Raw genomic sequence first — 18,395 nt, 5'->3', positions numbered from 1 at the left:
TGAACACCTGTAAGCCGAGGTAATGGCAAGCCTAATTTTTATTTGTTTTTCTAGTTAGTTTGTGACAGCACCTTTCTTTGTGACCGTATGCACGTTCCTCGACTTACAGGGGGGGTTACATCATGGTAAACCCATTGTAAGTTGAAAATATCGTTAAGTCGAATATGCATTTGATACGCCTAACATACTGAACATAGCTTCGTCCAGCCCGCCTTGAATGTGCTTATTTAAAACACTCGTGTGTGCCTACAACTGGGAAGAATCCTCTAGCACAAAGCCTATTTTATAAGAACGTGTTGAATAACTCATGTAAGTTATTCAGTGTCGAACTGAAAATGAACAGCAGAAGGGTTGTGTGGGTACAGAATGGTTGTAAGTTCCCCTCGCAGCTCGTGGCTGCCTGGGTGCTGAGGCTCGATGCCACCTTGGCACCGAGAGAGCATTCTACCGCACATCACTAGACCAGGCAGAGGGCAGAATTCAAAGTATGGTTTCTATTGAACATGTATTGCTTTGGCACCACGGTAACGTGAAAAACACTGGAACTTAAGCAACCCAGCAGCCATCCGCATTTGGTTATGTACAGGTGTAGCACTATTTCTTACTATTTCGTGACGGGATAAAGAGAGGTTAGACTGGGCACCGCCTGCTGTGAGTAGGTTCTCAGGGCTGTTAAGAGTGGTTTCTTTTGTTCCAGCAACTGTTTGCTCACATAGTTAATTCTGTTGAGAAGTTCAAGATTTCAGCTACCCTGCTTGCTGCATGGTCCTAGGATTTTTATCCTTGGGTCCAGGGATGGGCTTCAAAAGGTTTAAGGTCTTTTTGAAAATTTGGTATTAGAATAGGCTTCGCTTTCATTAGCTGGTCAGTGATGCAGGGCTCATGTGATCCTGCAAAGGGTCGAGGACCCACTTTTAATAGATTGTTCTGGAGAGAAAAAAATAGAATGCCACTGATTAAATTAAATATGATTACAATAAGATGCCGTGTTGCTAGCTGCCATTGGATTGCACATCCTTTCACGGGGAAGTGCAAATGACTGTAAATGAGGGACCGAATGAAGAATGCTCTTTGTCCTTTGTCAGATGCAAAACATCTCCAGCTTCCTGGTTATGCAAAAGCCCCGCTACACATGTGTAACCAGAAGAGGGGGCATTTAGGAGAGTCATGTTTTCGCCTCAGAGCAATGAGCCCCCTTTTAATCTACCGGTAAAGAGGGTAACTTAGTAGTTACCCTTTGTTTTCATCCCGAAGCTGCTGCAGTTAATTTGTGAAAATCAGTTATTTGTTGACAATTAAAAATGTAGATAAATATATAAAAGGAGAGATGCGTGTATGACATAAAGAGTTGCAGAGTTTAGTTTTCAATTAAGAAAAGATGGGGGATGGGGGGAGTGTGGCGCCCGAGTGGCTCAGTTGGTTAAGCGTCTGACTCTTGATTTCGGCTCAGGTCATGATCTCGTGGTTCGTGAGTTCGAGCCCCACATCAGGCTCTGCACTGACAGCACGGAGCCTGCTTGGGATCCACTCTCTCCCTCTCTCTCTGCCCCTCTCCCCCAAATAAATAAATAAACAAAAAAAACAAAAGATGGGGTTTAATATTATATATGCTCATGGCACGCACAAAAAACTCTAAAAAAAGAGAAAGAAGAGGGTAGGAGTTTAGGGAAGGTCAGTTGTGAATTTTTTGTTTCCGATCTAATACTTTAATGTTTTTACTGATAGTGACGTAGACTGGATTTGTAAGGTGTCTTTCAGCTCGAGAGTCTTATGGTTCCATTTTCAAAGTGGTTAAGCTTAAGTTGCTCCTTGATTCTAGGTACATCACTGAGATTTTGGGGGTTGCACGAAAGCGTCCGGTTGGGCGAGTTCTGAAAGAAGAGACAAGGCCCTGCCCGAGGAAGCCTACCTGAGAGTAACTGCAAAGGAGCCTGTCAGTAGCTACAGAACAGCAGCAGTTGGAGGTACGTCACAGCCAGAGTTGGGGTCTGGCCTCCTGTGCTTGGTCTCTGGAAGGGAGGCTGTTCTTAGGACAGGGCCTCACTCAGCTTCTGGCCTCAAATGCAACTTGACTGAGTAGGGGGATGTTGCTCTGATCTCCTCCTTGAGCAGCTCTGACTGGGGCCCTTCCTGTTGCCCGGAGGACAAGAAAGACCATAAGGGCAACATGCAACTCCGGGCAGATGCAAGTGATAACACATTTCTGGCCAGAGACCTCCCTGCCTTTTATTGTGGGAACACGGAAGCCAGTTTCAAAGCTCAGTGTCCTTTGGACCAGCTCTTACTTACTGGCTTTACTCTTACCCTGAAGGGACATCAAGGCTGTATCTGATTGGGTAGTGGCTGCATCAAGTTGACTGATGCCCTGTTGGTCATGAACTTTGACCTGCCTTGACACCCTCCTCCCCCACAGTTATGTTGTTAAGTGGTTACCTTATTTCCTTGCTTGTTGCCTTTAATTCTTATCTCTTCAGTAATGTTTATAGTCAAGGTCAGGGTCACCCATTATTTCATATCCTGTGACCTTCAGTGGCTGTGTGGCTTTTGACGCACTCGCTCTTTTATTGTGGAATAGCCCAAGTCACGTCATGTGTCACGTTGATCCTTCAGGGATCTTTGTTTTTGTTTTTATTTTCTGTAGTGGAAACGTTTTGTTTTTATTTTGGGTACTGTCAGCGCAAAGCCCGCCGTGGGGCTCAATCTCACAAACTGTGAGACGGTGACCTGAGCCAAGATCGAGAGGCGAATGCTCCGCCGGCTGAGCCACCCCAGCAACCCTGGGTTTTCTTTTGATCTACCAATGTAGAACACAGCAGACGTGCCTGGGCCAGGTATTTTACATCTTTGGTCCTCACACTGTCCTGGGAATATTAAGCAAGTCCCATTTTCCAGATGAGGATACCGAGGTTCCAAGTGGTTCAGTAACTGGCCGGCTGTTTCCCACCGCATACCTGGCAGAAACCGCATTTGGCAGTAGGTCTGTCTGTCTGTCCGTCTGCTACTCCACGACGCGGAGACAGTGTACCATGCCATCCCCCTTCTTGAGGCAGGATTTGACCAATAGCCTGATGCTTGTGGAAATCGTCCGCTCTCCTTTGTCCACCATCGTTTGCTACTTGTTCCCAACGCATGGCACGCTTACTTGGTTTATAGCTATGTTTGCGACATGTAAGGAGCAGAGTGAAGTTTAGCGTTTTTCAACGGTTACTGTTTCATAATTTTATTGAGGATGTATTCCTGGTATGAGACATTATTAAACATGCCCCTTTTGAAACATAGGCTCTCACGCCTTCACAGGTCAGTTCAGAGTTGACCGTGAGGCCAGTAGAGGAGGTGGGAGTGGACTTTCATCGTCCTGACGCAGCCCTGTCGTGTCTGTGGCATCGTGTCACCGTCACCTGGACCCTTCCGGTACACAGTTAGGGAAGATGACACAGGAGAGAGATGCTGTTCTGCCAGAAGTCCTGGCTTGGTTCACAGAGGCTGGTCTGCAACCCACATCCTTTAAAATGTAGACCGTCTGTTCAGGTGCTCAGTGTTGGCCGAGTGGTCACATCAGCGTGTACAGCTGGGACGTTGTCCTGAAGGATGTGAGTCTTAAGTTTGAGTCTGTTTAAGAATAAATGGAATCTACGTGGTTTTTTTTGTTGTTGTTGTTTTTTCAATAGTGGGCTACATGATTTGAAAATCTGTGTATTTGGGCTTCTGAAATATTTTTAATTTGATTAGTAGATGCTGTATAGACCCATAAATGTTTTATTTTATTTTATTTTTTTTATTTATTTTGAGAGAGAGTGCGTGCATGTGAGCGGGGAAGGGGCAGAGAGAGAGAGAATCCCAGGCGGGCTCCACACTGTGTTGGAACCCGATGCAGGGCTTGAACCCATGAACCGTGAGACCGTGACCTGAGCTGACACTTCACCGACTGAGCCACCCAGGCGCCCCCGACCCATACTTAAAATCTTCACTAAAAGCCTGGGAGGTGGCTGGGAGGTGGGTGTGGTCTACCTTCTTTGAGAGGCGAACCAGCCCAGGCAGTGACCTTGTGAAACCTACCCGCCCCTCCCATCAGAGACTGGGGGAGCCCTTACTCCCAACTCCATACAGGTCTGATTTCACAGACTGTGATTTTGACAATTACCCATCCTGGCTGATTACACACAACGGTGACGTTTAGACTGCGGATGCGTCCAGGAACTTCTTTATGCTTTGCATCAAAGGCAGTCTACTAACAAACAGTTAAATAAGCCTCATCGCCACAGTGGGGAAGCCTTCTAGATGGGGCTGGTGCGTCCCTGGTGAGACTGGGTCATGTGGTTTTCCGGGACCGCCCGGCCCTTGAGAACTGGGCGCATGTGTCACACGTGCTCCAGCCGCACGTGTTTCCTACAGGCCTTCTGCGCTGCGGTGGCAACCGGTTCCACTCCCCTGCGCAGCTGCTTCCGAAGTACTTGGGCCACACAAGCACACAGGTAAGGGCCACGTTTTATAGGAATCTCAAAACCTACAAAATATGCACACCTCGAAATTTCAGGTATGCGGTGTCAGTGTCACTATAAGTGAAATTCCTTTTTGTTTCTAAATGTATTTTTCCCCTGGTACTACATCGATAAGCTCAAATAACAAAATACAAACCACCACGCAGAGGTAGGCACCAAGAGATAATATTTCGATGCTTCCAGATTTTAGTCCTAGGAGTGAGTAGATTTATTAAAAAGAACAGGATTAGAACGATAGTGTTCTGGATCCATTTTTATTTATGGCTTCAGTGTTTTCCCCATGGCTTAAAATTTTCTTTTGCAACATGCTAAAAAGGGGCTGCAAAGTATTCTGTGTGGGTAATACCAGAAGTGATCCCATCCTGTTACTTGATAGACCTAATCCTTTTTCAGTTCAGTTAGTACCTCTCCAAATCAGGCCACGGTGATGGGAGAGTATTAAAATAAACATAATTGCCAAAAGGTTTCCTGCGTCCTGTAAAATAACTAATGATGGTTAAGTCTAGGGGATGAGGGGCGCCTGGGTGGCTCAGTCGGTTGAGCGTCCAGCTTCAGCTGAGGGTCATGATCTCGCAGTTCGTGGGTTCGAGCCCCACATCGGGCTCTGTGCTGACAGCTCGGAGCCTGGGGCCTGCTTCGGATTCCGTGTCTTCCTCTTTCTCTCTGTCCTGCCCCCCTCTCAAACTCTGTCTCTCTTTTCTCTCAAAAATAAATAAACATTAAAAAAAAAAAAAGACTCAGGGATGAGAAGACCCAGATGACTTCTGCTGCCACATTGTGCAATGAACACGACTTGTAGATTTCCCAGTACAAATGCCATGCATGAAGGGAACACTGGGAATTCTCTTCTGACCCGGACGCTTTGCAGCCTGCTTTTTTCGTGCACTGAGGTGACCCACCTTTGACAAGTAACTGGTTTTTCCGTACTTACACGAAACTGTTCAACTTCTGATTTGCAGATATCTCGCCCTACCAGTTGCTTACTTTATTTGATGCTTCGTGCACTAATTGAGCACGTGCCCCCTCTGTTTTTGGCTCTTTCACATAGGTTACACCCTAGGGCAGACAGCTGCACTGACCTGAGGAAGCCGCAGGCATCCTCAGTGATGCTGCTTTTCCAGTTTCCTGGAGAGACATTCACAGTGCGGTCCTGGCATGGCTTGTGAACCGGAGTTCTGTGTTCTGTGGGGAACGGGAGTCCTCCAGCTGGGATGGGTGACCGTGTAATGGAAGTACTCTGCCAGGAACAGGCTTCTGGGAAGCGGGGACCGTAATGTACTGTTCCTTATGGTTCTCGTATAGACCTCGTTCCGAGATTATCACCATCGCCATCATCATCTCAACCAGGCCAGTGCTCTCCAGACATGGTTTCTCACTGCCCTTGGGATTCCAGTGTGCCTGGGGGCTGGGGTAGGGCTGCGGGAGGACAGGGCCTTCGACCTCCTGATTGTCCCATCAACCAACAGCTCGGCTTCCGTACGTTTCATACCTGAACCTCCGCAAGGTTTTGTTTAAAGAAAGGATTCTGCCGCTCAAGGAAATAAAGACTGAGGGTCACTGTGGCCTATAGAACTTATGAGAGGTTGAAAAATAGAAGGAAAATCGATGTTCGCATAGTGAATCGGTGTTCACGTTTCTCTTGTAGTGACACTGTGCTTCTTGGGTTTGGTACTTAACATAATCCCTCCAGTGGGAATTCCCATAGACCGAGCTAGTGGTTTCTGTAGACGTGTTTCAGAGGAAGTTCTAAGGTCAGCAGAGATGAAGGGGTAGTAGTCTTACAAGCACTGGCAGTAGAATGAATCTTTAGCGATGGGTTCAGCAGATTGTGGTAACTGTAACTTCTTAGGGGCGTAGGAGACTGCTTTCTCTGGGAGGGTCGATGTGAATAGTAGGAAGATGTCCTTGCCATCAGTGATGTGGTGCATGACATTGAGGCTGACAGTTTGTGAAATCTTCATGACTCTTTCTAGATTCTTTTAAAACATTTGGGTGGGCTGTCCTAAATTGAAGATTGATATCGATGAGTCCCAGAACTGACCACTCCTGAATCAGTAACTTTAGCTGCGTTTGGGCCACAGCTCAACTTGACTAAGTCAGGAACTTCCCTAAAGACTTATGTAACCAGGGGACAATGAGGACCTAAGGAATTTACGGTGTCTAATTCACAGTTGGCGCTCAGAATCCTTAGCCAATGGTTAAAAATATTAACTGATTACAGGATGGTTGAGGCAGGAATGTCCATATGTGAAGATCTTCACCTGAATATGTATTTGGTTATTCAAATGATGAGATTAGTTTTGTGAAAACTGGAGAGAAAATTCTTGCTTATCTCTATCAAAAAAGGGGTAAGTTATGCCCAATTTGCAAATGTAACAGGATGCATTAGAGTCAAATAGGGTCTGAGCTATCTACATACTTACTACCACAGCTTCTGGGCTATTTCCTGTCATGATGTAGGGCTTTATTTTCTGTGTACTGTACAAGCCACTACATGTGAATGAGTGGTACCCCCGGACTTGTGCAGAACTACAGCCCTGCGTATATCCATCCATCCATCCACCCACCCACCCATCATCCATCCATCCACCCATCCACCCACCCACCCACCATAGCCATCCATCCATCCACCCACCCATCATCCATCCATCCATCCATCCACCCACCCATCATCCATCCATCCATCCACCCATCCACCCATCCACCTACCCACCATAGCTATACATTATCTACCCACCCACCCACCCTCCATCCATCCATCCATCCATCCATCCACCCACCCACCAATCCACCATAGCCATCCATCCATCTACCCACCCACTCACCATCCATCCATCCATTCATCCATCCATCCAATAGCTGTTAAGCATCTCTGCTTTGTATCACACACTTCCAGGTACAAGCCTACAGTGGTGAGTAGTGCAAACAAGATCCCTTTTGTCGTGGAGTGTATAATCTAGTGGGAGCGGGTCAGGGTGATTCAGGGAGACAAGTGATACAGAGATAGATAAATAAGACTATTTCTGACATGGATAAGTGCTGTGAGGAAAATAAAATAGGGTAACAGAATTTTGGTGTAGGATAGACTGTTGTGAATTGGATCTAAAATGTACAACTTGTGACTTGTTGGCTATTTACTTCTTGTACTACCCGTATTTTTATATTCACCAACTGTCTTCAGTAACCCTGAGAGGACATGAGATCTCTCTGTATTTTTTTGTGGGAACTAAGCTGTTTCTCAAGGGGCCAGCATTCAGTGGTGGAAACTGAGGTAACTTGGTTGTTAAAGTAGTTTGTGGAACTAGAACTAAAATGCTTAGTTGCTGACCCATAACATATAAAAAGAAATTTCAGATCCATCCCGGGAAGAAGTGTAATCTGCTCACAAGGGGGAAGATAGAGAGTTGGACTGATTCTCTCTTTAAGCGGCTTCTTGCTGCCCGTGTTCAATGGGTCACTGAATCTCACTGATTTGTTTCCTTTGCAGTGTCCCTCTCCTTGCCTGCCTTATTTTGTCTCTTTTCATCAGCTTGTCACCACTCTCCTAAGGTCCTTGTTCCTGTAGGCTGGTCTTCTTAAATGGCCTTCCCCTGGGTGTCTCTGCCTCTGGTCCAGCTGATAGTTTAGTTTTTCTGATGCTGCATTCATAATTCTGTTCCCGTCTTTAGAGCCTTTAGGGATGACTGTCCCCTTGTTTTGTGATAAAAGCCAGATTCACTGGCTTGGCATTGGAGGCCCTCAATGATCTGGCTCCAGTCCATCTTTCCAGCCTCATTCCTGCTCTTGCCTAATGCAGACCTTTGGTTCCACCCAGGTGTTCTGCCCCCTTTGTGCCTTCGCTCAAGCTGCTCTGTGAGACTCATTCGTTTCATTTTGTGCCTGCTTGACTCCCATGTGCTGTTCTACGTCCAATTCAAATGGATCAGCTCTCTCTCTTTCGGGCCACTTTAAAGATTCTGTTTTGTCTTTGGTAGTCCTGGTTTGCTTACATCCAAGTGGGGAGTTCTCTTTCCTTTCCTTTTCCTGATTATGATTTTTTAGATTTTTCTGAATCTGAAGATTGAAGTTAGGAGAATTTTACCATTATTTATCAGAATAATGCCTCCTCCTCATTTTTTCCAAGAAATTCCACGAGACACATTACACAATCTCACTTCCTGGTCTGTGTCCCTTTTTTGTATTCTTGTTATCTTTGTCCTTGTGTGTCCATTTCTGGACTGTTTCTTGGCATTTTTGTCTTTTGGTTCACCAATTTTTTTCCCCAGTTTATTTTTAATCTGTTCAGATCGTTCTTTGTAAGAAAGGGATTTTTATACTTTCAAATTTTATTTTATTTTAGTTTTTTAGTTTTTTTCTATCTCACTGCTTTATCTCCAGAGCCTAGAGAAAGGTGCAACGTCTAGTAACATAGGTGCTCAGTAAATATATGTGTTTTCTTTTTTTATTTTTAACTGTTATTTTTGGTCCTCTCGTAAGTTAACTTGGTAATATTTTTTTATTAAAAAATTTTTTTTACTGTTTATTTTTTGAGAGAGAGAAAGAAAGACAGAGCATGAGTGGGGGAGGGGGGGGGCAGAGAGAGAGGGAGACACAGAATCCGAAGCAGGCTCCAGGCTCTGAGCTGTCAGCACAGAGCCTGATGCGGGGCTTGAAGTCATGAACCATGAGATCATGACCTGAGCCGAAGTCAGACGCTTAACCAACTGAGTCACCCAGGTGCCCCCAACTTGGTAATATTTTTTAAAGAAAATTATACTCTTTTCAAACTTCTCTTATTTATTGAGATATATTAAATATGTTTATTTTATGTCGGCTTCCAGTATTTGAATTTCCAGTATATGAAGTCTTTTCAGATGGGATTCATTCGCCTGTGTCCATTGGCACTCACTCATGGTGACTTACTTCCTTGTGTGCTTGTGCCCTATTGACTGTGAGCTCATGTTCATTGGAAGTTTTATCTGTGCAAGTTCTTTAAGACCTAGATCCAAGTATTTATACTTGTTTCTGCCGGGTACCCGTAGACACTGTCAATTACATTCCCTGCTCGACGTTTTTTGGATTTGGAACTCAAAACTACAGAGTACTACTTGTTGGTTATGAATTCTCAAGTGGGATTTTCCACCTCACCTCACCCCTGTCCCCAAATGTACTCGCTTTCAAAAGAAGTCACCCGTGGGACTCCTGGTGGCTCAGTCGGTTAAGCATTCGACTTCAGCTCAGGTCATGATCTTGCGGTTCACGGGTTCGAGCCCCACATCGGGCTCTGTGCTAACAGCTCGGAGCCTGGAGCCTGCTTAAGATTCTGTGTCTCCCTCTCTCCCTGCCCCTCCCCTGCTCATACTCTGTCTCTTTCTCTCTCTCAAAAATAAATAGACGTAAAAAGAATTGAAAAAAAAAAAAAAGGAAGTGACCTGTATCCTGAGGGCATAGTTCTGTGAGGCCCAGTGCTATGCAGGAATCTGTTCAACTCCCCCTGAGCTGTCCTGGGGTCTGTCTCCTCCCCTGTTCCATGTAGTGATTAGAATGGAGGGTCAGGGTGACCGAGGTTCTTGTCTTGGTACTTTCCCATTTCCCAGATTCCCCACTTTTACTGTCTCTTACTCGACTGTCATCTCACCGGTGCATTTAAGAAGATGTTGTATTTTCTTCTTCTTCTTTAGTTATTTTTGTCTCGGTGAGGGGGGTAGTTTAAGGTATCTGTTGTGTCATTCTGTGGAAAGGAAAGATCTGTTTTTGTTGCTTTGGTTTTAGTAAGTGCTTCTAATAGATAAAGTGGAAAGACATTTAGGGCAGAACTCAAAGAATTATTAAAAATTGAGGTATAATCCCAGTTTCTCCTTTAGAGGGTCTGCCATACGCTGTTGGATTAGGTCAGCAGTGAGGTGGGAAGTAATACCTTGTAATATGCTTCTGAGTTGCATAGACCTTGATGTCTCTGAGACATTACTTATTGAAATGAAGATTCATTTTTGTTCATTGAGTTGGTTGATTGTCTAATGTTTTACTAGGTAATATGATTTTACCTTTTTTAAAAAAGTTTATTTATTTTGAGAGAGAAAGAGAGCGAGTGCGGGAGGGGCAGAGAGAGAGAGAGAGGGAGAGAGAGAATCCCAAGCAGACTTCTCTGCAGTGTCAGCGCAGAGCCTGACGCAGGGCTCAAAACTCATGAACCTGAGCCGAAACCAAGACTTGGACGCTTAACCGACTAAGCCACCCAGGCCCCCCTAATTTTACCCTTCTGAGTGAGCTGTGATTCCTGAGTAACTCCTCCAATAGAAGGGGGCGTTATTTGTTATATTTTTGTTATGTGCCGTCTGCCAAGGGTCCACGTGCTGGCGTCCTGAGAGCCTCTGACGTACCTTGGTCTGTTTACTCAGTGTTAACACTTCATTCAATTCTAATTCAGAATATTATTCGTAAGTGAAAATAGTTGGAAGTAGTAGACTGTGCCGGTGATATAAACAAGAAACCAGTCAAGAAGAAATTGTGAATGTTACAGTTTTGTTTTTTTTTTAACGTTTATTTATTATTGAGAGACAGAGAGACACAGAGCGTGAGCAGGGAAGGGGCCGAGAGATGGAGAGACACAGAATCTGAATCGGGCCCCAGGCTCCGAGCTGTCAGCACAGAGCCCGACACGGAGCTCGAACTCACAAACCGTGAGATCATGACCTGAGCCGAAGTCGGACGCTCCAGCGACTGAGCCAGCCAGGCGCCCCAAATGTTATGGTTTTATATGCACAGTATGTAGACTTGCAGAGTCAGTTTTATGATTTGAAAATCCAGTCGGCTCTCTACTCTGGGAGTTCCCCGAAACAGAGGTGTGGCAGCAAGAAGCATCGCCATCTGACAGAGAAATGTAACATGTGCTCCCGACCCTGCGTGGACCACACACTCTGTTGTGAACTGTCATTTTCTCTTTTTGAGAATCCCATCTTAGATTAGTTTTGCTGAAAGGGACCTGCTCTCTGGGTTACTGACCTCCCGTGTGTGGCCTCGGTCTGCCTTGCCCACGTTCGATAACAGTGTCCCGGAATCACCAATGTATCTGGCATGACTTAAGCCAATGAATAATTTTTTACACGTGTGTTATGGTGCTAAGCAAATGTTGAGTGGAATCAAAGTTGATTTAAATTGGTAGAAAGCTCAAGTGGTGATGACCAGAGCAGGGATAACAATTGCCCGGTACAGCTCTGTATTTGGAAATCTTGAAAATTAGTCGTGTGCTTTAAATATTTGCCACGAAAAGAAGCAGAAATGTGATATGGTGAGCGTGCCAGCTGCATTAATAGCCTGTTTTGTCAGCCATAGACTTTTATGTAAGACCATATGATGGTCATACATTTTAAAATTGTTATTTCAAGGGCTTAGAGGAATTAATCTTTGTTACGGCTTTGTTTGTTTTTTTGAATAACTGATTAGGAATTTTAATTTTATAAAACATGTTCACATAACGGATCTTCACATTGAGTCACAAAGAAATGGCTGTTTGTTTGTAAAATACTGTCGTGTTTACTCTGAATCAGCATCGGTGGAAATAGTTTCGAAGGTGGAAAATGGTTTGCGACCCACGTCATAAATATTTTTAGGCTTTTAAATTATTTAAACAAAGCATTCACTATTTATTTTTTGCTCAAAATTTGATTGCACAGACTTTTCTCGGAGTTTTCCTGTTCTTCTCTGTTGTATTTTTCATGCAGTGAATGCATTTCTGAAAATTGTATCCACGATATTTTAATTTTTGATTATGTTTTATTGTTTCTATTTATTATTTATTTAGCAGAGGAGAGAGACAGAGAAGGGGAGAGAAAGAGAAAGGGAGAGAGAGAAAGAGAAAGATCTCCAGCAGGCTCCACGCTCCGCACGGAGCCCAACACGGGGCTCGATCCCATGACCCTGGGATCACGATCTGGAGCTGCAGTCAAGAGCGGGACGCTCAACTGACTGAGCCACCGAGGCGCCCCTTAACGATAGTTTTTGTACAATAAATTAATTTAGGTTGACAAGGAAAGTTCATGAATTGAAAGGGACTTCTTAAGAAATCCTTTAGGAAAATGAAGAAAGCTTTTTTGATATGGAGAAGTCTTTTCTCTTTTTATGCAGGGGTTTTTAATCTTGGGCCATTCCTTTGATAATTTATTTATATCACCTGCAGAGATGTGTTGGCTGTCTTTGTTTTGACTGTATATATTTATTGCTCCCTGTATTGATTTAGGAACGAAACCATAGTGGAAGCAAAAATTACATAAGAAATAGCTCATTTGCAGAATCTTTTTCTTCTCAAATGTTTGGTGGAAAAGTGTTTAATTATTAATGCATTCACTTACAAACTCCCACACCGCCAGAAAAGCCACCTTTAAGAAAAATATTTGAAGACATGATTATTGTCCTGACATTATCACATTCCATTGTTTTTCTCTTCTGTCAAAATGAGTGAATCGAAATGAAATAAAACTGAGTGATCTTTCTCAGCGATGGGGCCCAGTGGTTGGGGGTGAGTAGCTGGGGGTAAGGAACACGTAACGAACACCCACTTGCAATCCAGGGTCTGTTTCCAAACTCTGTCCTGTCGTAAACTTAGTTTCCTGTGAAGAGTGTGTGACGTTCTTAGCCTTGTCGGGTAGGATAACCCAGAACAGTCTCACCGCACGGATTTATAGCTGTTATTTCCGCTTTACTCCTTAGCTCCTTAATCAGCTGTCCTGTGTCGTCTCTGACGTTGTTTGCTTTATGTAAAAAGTACTCTGTGAACAGTTTCGGATAGTCTCTTCTCTAAACATAGTATCATCTGCAGGGTGCCTTTTTTTTTTTTTTTTTTAAATGTTTATTTATTTCTGAGAGGGAGAGAGAGAGGGAGACACAGAATCTGAAGCAGACTCCAGGCTCCGAGCTGTTAGCACAGAGCCCGACGTGGGGCTCAAACTCATAAACTGTGAGATCATGACTGAGCTGAGGTTGGATGCTTAACTGACTGAGCCACCCAGGCACCTCCCGTGCCTTTGTATCCTAAGTCCTAGATCACTGATAAAAACCCTGGGACTTTGTAGGGATTTTCAAGAGCTTCCTTCATTCACCAAAGTTTTGGTGTCACCCTTACCTTCTAGGCCTTCCTTTAGATACTTTAGGTTGTGAACTTAAAGGAAGGCACCCCATGGGCTTGATGAGGGATTGCCTGGTCCCGAGCACCTCTTCCCCACTCCTGTCACAGCCCTGGGGGAGAGACAGCAAGTGACTGGCCCCTGTGGACGTCCTGCACGGTCCAGCAAGGTTTTGGGGTGCTGTCATGATAGGGGTCCCTACGTGCTGCTTTTCTTTCTTGCTCGAAATGAAGGAAAAAACTCCTTTCTCTTTTTGGAGAACATACTTGTCAGCCAACGTGCTGTTTATTGTTTCGTGACTTTGGTTTTAACGACTCTTAAGTGTCCCCAGCACTCATTCTCAGAATCCTGACCAGAATGATTTGCTGTGGGGTTTTCCAGTTAGGCTCAGTGAATTTCAGCGGCAGGCAGAGCCTAGCTTGGTGTAACTGCTAACATCACGGTGTTGTTCCCTCTCGGAGCCAGTTTGTGCCAATGACAGTGTGTTAGCTGAGGCTTTGGAACGCAGACTGAGTAGACCAATCGCTTTCCTTTGTGCTGGCCATGCGTTCTTTCCTACTTAAGATTTAAGTACATAAGGGGTTAGGATGGGACTGAACTGGTTCCAGAGCCGTTGCAGGGGCGGGGGGGGGGGGGGAACGCTCGTGGCCCGAAGATGTTGGCGCATTTCCAGGGAATTGTGAGCGCTGCTCTTGGGAAGACGTAAAGGTTGATGGCTTGGTGCCCTGGCTCCAGAGGGGCTCAGTCCACCAGGTGCTGTCTCCTTGCACTGGTAGCCTTTGTCACGGTGCTGCTTCCCCAGATTTATGGTTTCTCCTTCCAAGGGCTGGTTTGCATGTGGCCCTCCTGGCCTCTGCCTCGTCAATTGCGCCCTTGGTTTCTGATGCTGTCTGGGCCGGCGTCTCTGTTCATCTGCTCTAACGACCGGCCTGCGTGCCTCCTACAGAGGCCCCGATCTGGGTCCTGGGCTATGGCCCTGAGCCAGACAGCGTCCCTCCTCTCATTGCATCCGGAGGGGGAGAAGAGTCACATGTGCCAGGTATTGGTGAGTTTTAGGAGGGAAAAGAAAGCAGGGCAAACGCGTGGAGGGACGGTCAGTATGGCATCTTTGATGCAGGGGTGTCAGTGCTCGCTGGGGGGCAAGCTGCAGTCCCGGCGTATCTGACGGAAGTGTGTTTGAGGCCCAAAAACCGCAGTTGCAAAGACCCTCCTCCAGAAGAGCCTGCACAGGTGCCAGCCAAGGGGCCGGCGTGGCTGGACAGGAGTGAGCGAGGGGGGCAGTGAGGTGCGGGTTCAGGGACATAGTGAGTCCGGGCCCCACCGCACGGGGCCTCTACTCTTGGTCTCAGTGCGGCCAGAAAGTACCTGAGGCTGTAAGCACAGGAGCGCCGTGATCGGACTCAGGCTCCAAACGTTCTGGCTGCCGTGTGAAGGGCGTGACATAGGGGACCCAGGGAGGATGCGTAGAGACCAGTTAGGAGGCTCTTGCCAGAGTGCAGGCCAGCCAGGGAAGCTTGGATAGGGAGCGGGGAGTGAAGGGTGAGCAGGACGTGGTCCGATTCTGGGGATACTCCTGAAGAAGGCTCACAGAATTTGGGTGTGGTCAGGTGTGGATTTGGGAGAAAGAGGCATTCAGGATTTCTCCAGAGATTTTGGCCTGAGCTGCCGGTAGGTCGAGTTACCATTTACAGAGATGTGGGAAACATGCAGGAAGAAAATGTTGGGGTTGTGGGGGGCGGGCAAGTGCGTATGAGTTCAGGTACATAGCTTTTGGATATCGAAGTGGGCATACCGAGAAGGTGGTTGGCTGTCTGAACCTGAAGGCTCAGAGAGCCCCCCCTGGGGTTACCTTTTCACTGGCAGTTGCCCTTGGAGGGATGGTACTTAAAACCAGGGGCTTGGATGAGGCCACCCGAAGGGGTCCTTGGGCCTCTGTAGGGGTCTGCAGAGTCCAGACTTTTTACAGCAATACTAAGACCTCCAGTAGAGCTTGTCAGAGGCTGTGTGGGACGTCACAGCAGACTGAACGCGGACACAGACCTGGGAATCGGCCGTTTTCCATTAAGCTGGATATTAAAGAGATTTTCAAGAATGCCAATCACTGCCACTCTTCTTCCAAAATACATGTCTTGTCGTTTTGGAAAATATATTTTTCATTAGAATATGTTACTTTCGTTGGCATGTAATGGGCTTAGCATTGCTTTTCGATGAATTACTAAATATTTAAAGATTTTCTCAGTTTTCCATCCCAGTAACTATGGATATAAGGCCGCTACACACACGAGCTTTTTGAGCTCCTTAATGGTTTCTAAAAGTGTGAAGAGGTCATGAGATCAAAGTGTTTGAGGACCGCTGACTTAGAGGGGAAATGATAACAGAGGAGACATGGAGAATTGAACTGAGTGACCCTTTTGGTGCTTGCAGAGATCAGGAAGAGCCCACAAAGGAGAGAGAAAAGGAACTGCCAGAGGGAAGGGCGGTGGAAGCGAGCTCGGGGTTCTGGGGGCCAAGTAAGGCGCGGGTTTGGAACAGAAGCCAGAGGTCACCTGTGTCGCATGCTGCTGCTAAGTCGTATTAAAGGAGAACGAGAACTGACCGCTGGCGTTGGCAGTGTCGGAGGTCACTATTGATTTTGAAATGGCTAATTCCAGCAGAGGGGACAAGAGTAGGCTCCGGAGAAGGGAAGTGATTTGTATCACAGTTGGGTTCCTCAGGGTGGAAACTGACCTAGACCCTCTCTTCATTTTGAGCCTGGCCTTCAGACTGACCTTGCGTGGGAACCCACCCCAGGCAGACCAGCTGTGTGGCTGGAACCGAGGATGCGGGCACATACCGGACAGAGTTGCCCAATCCCATTTGCAGTGGGTAGGATCTGGGTTTTTTTTAAGACGTATAAAATGGGCTGTACCAGTTTGCATTCCCACCAACAGTGTAAGAGGGTTCCCCTTTCTGCACATCCTTGGAGTTTACATAAAAACTTAAAAAAAAAAAAAAAAGGTATATGGGTTGTTTTTCCTTGAGCTAAGAAACGCGGTTATATGGAGTTAGTTACCAAATAAATTTTCCTTTCTTAAAATTATTGTGTTCTTCCAGAGGAATAACAGGATTCTTTGTATTTCTTGTATATTATTGGTCAGTATCAGAATCAGCATTCTGATGGGTATAATGGGGTACTTTGTGGTTTCCTATGATGATAATGATGTTGAAAATTTTGTCATATGCTTCTTGGCCATTCCTGTGTCTTGTTTCATGAGGTAATCGAGTCAGGTCTTTTGCTTTTTTAAAAAGCTGGACCGTGTGACTTTTTTATTCTTAACTTTTTGTGCTTTTTAGTTCTTGAATTACAGCTGTTCTTTATATATTTTAGATATGAGTCCTTTGTCAGATATGTGTAGTGTGAGTATTTTCCAGTTGGTGGTTGTCCTTTTATTTTCTTAACTGTGTCTTTCCAAAAGCAGAAGTTTTAATTTTGATGAAGTCCAATTTATTGTTTTGTTTTGTTTTTCTTTTATCCATAGTGCTTTGCCTGCTCCATGGTCACAAAAATATTCTCCTGTTTTCCTGCATTATAGTTTCAGCTTCTATGGTTAGTTCTATGTGAGGTGTAGAGGTAAGGATTCATTCATCTTTCCATGTGGATATTTATTTGTTTCTGCCCAATTTGTTGAAAAGGCTATTCTTATACCCACTGAATTATTTTGATATCTTGGTCAAAAAGAATCAGTTGACTATAAACGCATACATCTGTTTTTTTAATGTTTATTTTTGAGAGAGAGAGAGAGAGAGCGTGAGCAAGCAGGGGAGGCGCAGAGAGAGAGGGAGACACAGAATCTGAAGCAGGCTCCGGACTCCGAGCCATCAGCACAGAGCCCGACGCGGGGCTCGGACTCAGGAACCGTGAGATCATGACCTGAGCCGAAGCCGGACGCTTAACCGACTGGGCCACCCAGGCGCCCCTTTATTTCCTTTATTCTTGAAGGGTTTTTGTTGTGCATAGAATTCATAGAAAAGTTTCTCTCCCCCCACCCTCCCCTAGTTCTTTCAGGACGTTGTTGGCTGTCTTTTGGCCTCCTATTTTTAATGAGCTGTCTGCCATCATTCGTATTACTTCTCTGTGTCTTGTCTTCTCTGGTTACATCTACACATCTTCGTTGTTGTTATCTTTGGTTTTCATGACTGGGCGAGGTTTTCTTGTGGTTAACTGAACATCCTACTGTGGTACATTGCTGTTTTTGCTCAGTTCTGAAAGTCTCTGGCCTGTGTTTCTCTACATATATTTTTCCACCCCATTCTCTAGACTGGCCTTTAACTTGTAAATTAGACCACTTAGAGCTCTTGGAGGCTCTTTGTAAACCCTTGTTTTCTCTCCTTGCTTCAGCCTGGACGGTTTATATTGATGTAACTTCAAGTTCACCAGTGCCTTTGCATTATTGTGTCCAAGCTGATAATCTGTTCATCTAATCCAGTGTTGTTTATTTCAGACATTGTAGTTTTCAGTTCTAGAATGTCCATTGGTTCTTTCATTTTTTTCTTAATCTTTCTGCGGCAACTTTCCATTTCTTTACCCATTCTGTCTGTCATTCTCCGTAAATTCTTCAGTATATTTAGCATTGGTATTTTAAAATCCTTGTCTTCTGATTCCATTTTCTGGGTCATGTGTAGGTCTATTTCTGTGGACTGATTGGATTATGGATTTACATCTCCCATTTGTATTCATTTTTAATCAGTATGGCAGGACATTGCAGATGCTGTATTGTAAAGACATGAATTCTGTTATGTTCCCCCGAGGAAGGTTGAG

The 18,395-nt window shown here is 45.2% G+C and overlaps 1 protein-coding gene across 1 annotated transcript in view; it reads left to right on the top strand.

Annotated features, from left to right (window-relative positions):
• Window positions 1-18,395, top strand: part of LOC125933549 (translation initiation factor IF-2) — a 170,775-nt gene that overhangs the window by 141,571 nt on the left and 10,809 nt on the right. The window contains exons 4-5 of the mRNA XM_049646663.1: window positions 1,820-1,964; window positions 4,393-4,472. Of these exons, the coding sequence (XP_049502620.1) occupies window positions 1,820-1,875 (56 nt within the window). The 3' untranslated portion in view covers window positions 1,876-1,964; window positions 4,393-4,472. The remainder of the gene's footprint in view (window positions 1-1,819; window positions 1,965-4,392; window positions 4,473-18,395) is intronic.

The sequence above is a fragment of the Panthera uncia genome, chromosome D2 (assembly GCF_023721935.1).
Source record: "Panthera uncia isolate 11264 chromosome D2, Puncia_PCG_1.0, whole genome shotgun sequence".
NCBI lineage: Eukaryota > Metazoa > Chordata > Mammalia > Carnivora > Felidae > Panthera > Panthera uncia.
This window is presented reverse-complemented; position numbering and strand designations above follow the sequence as displayed.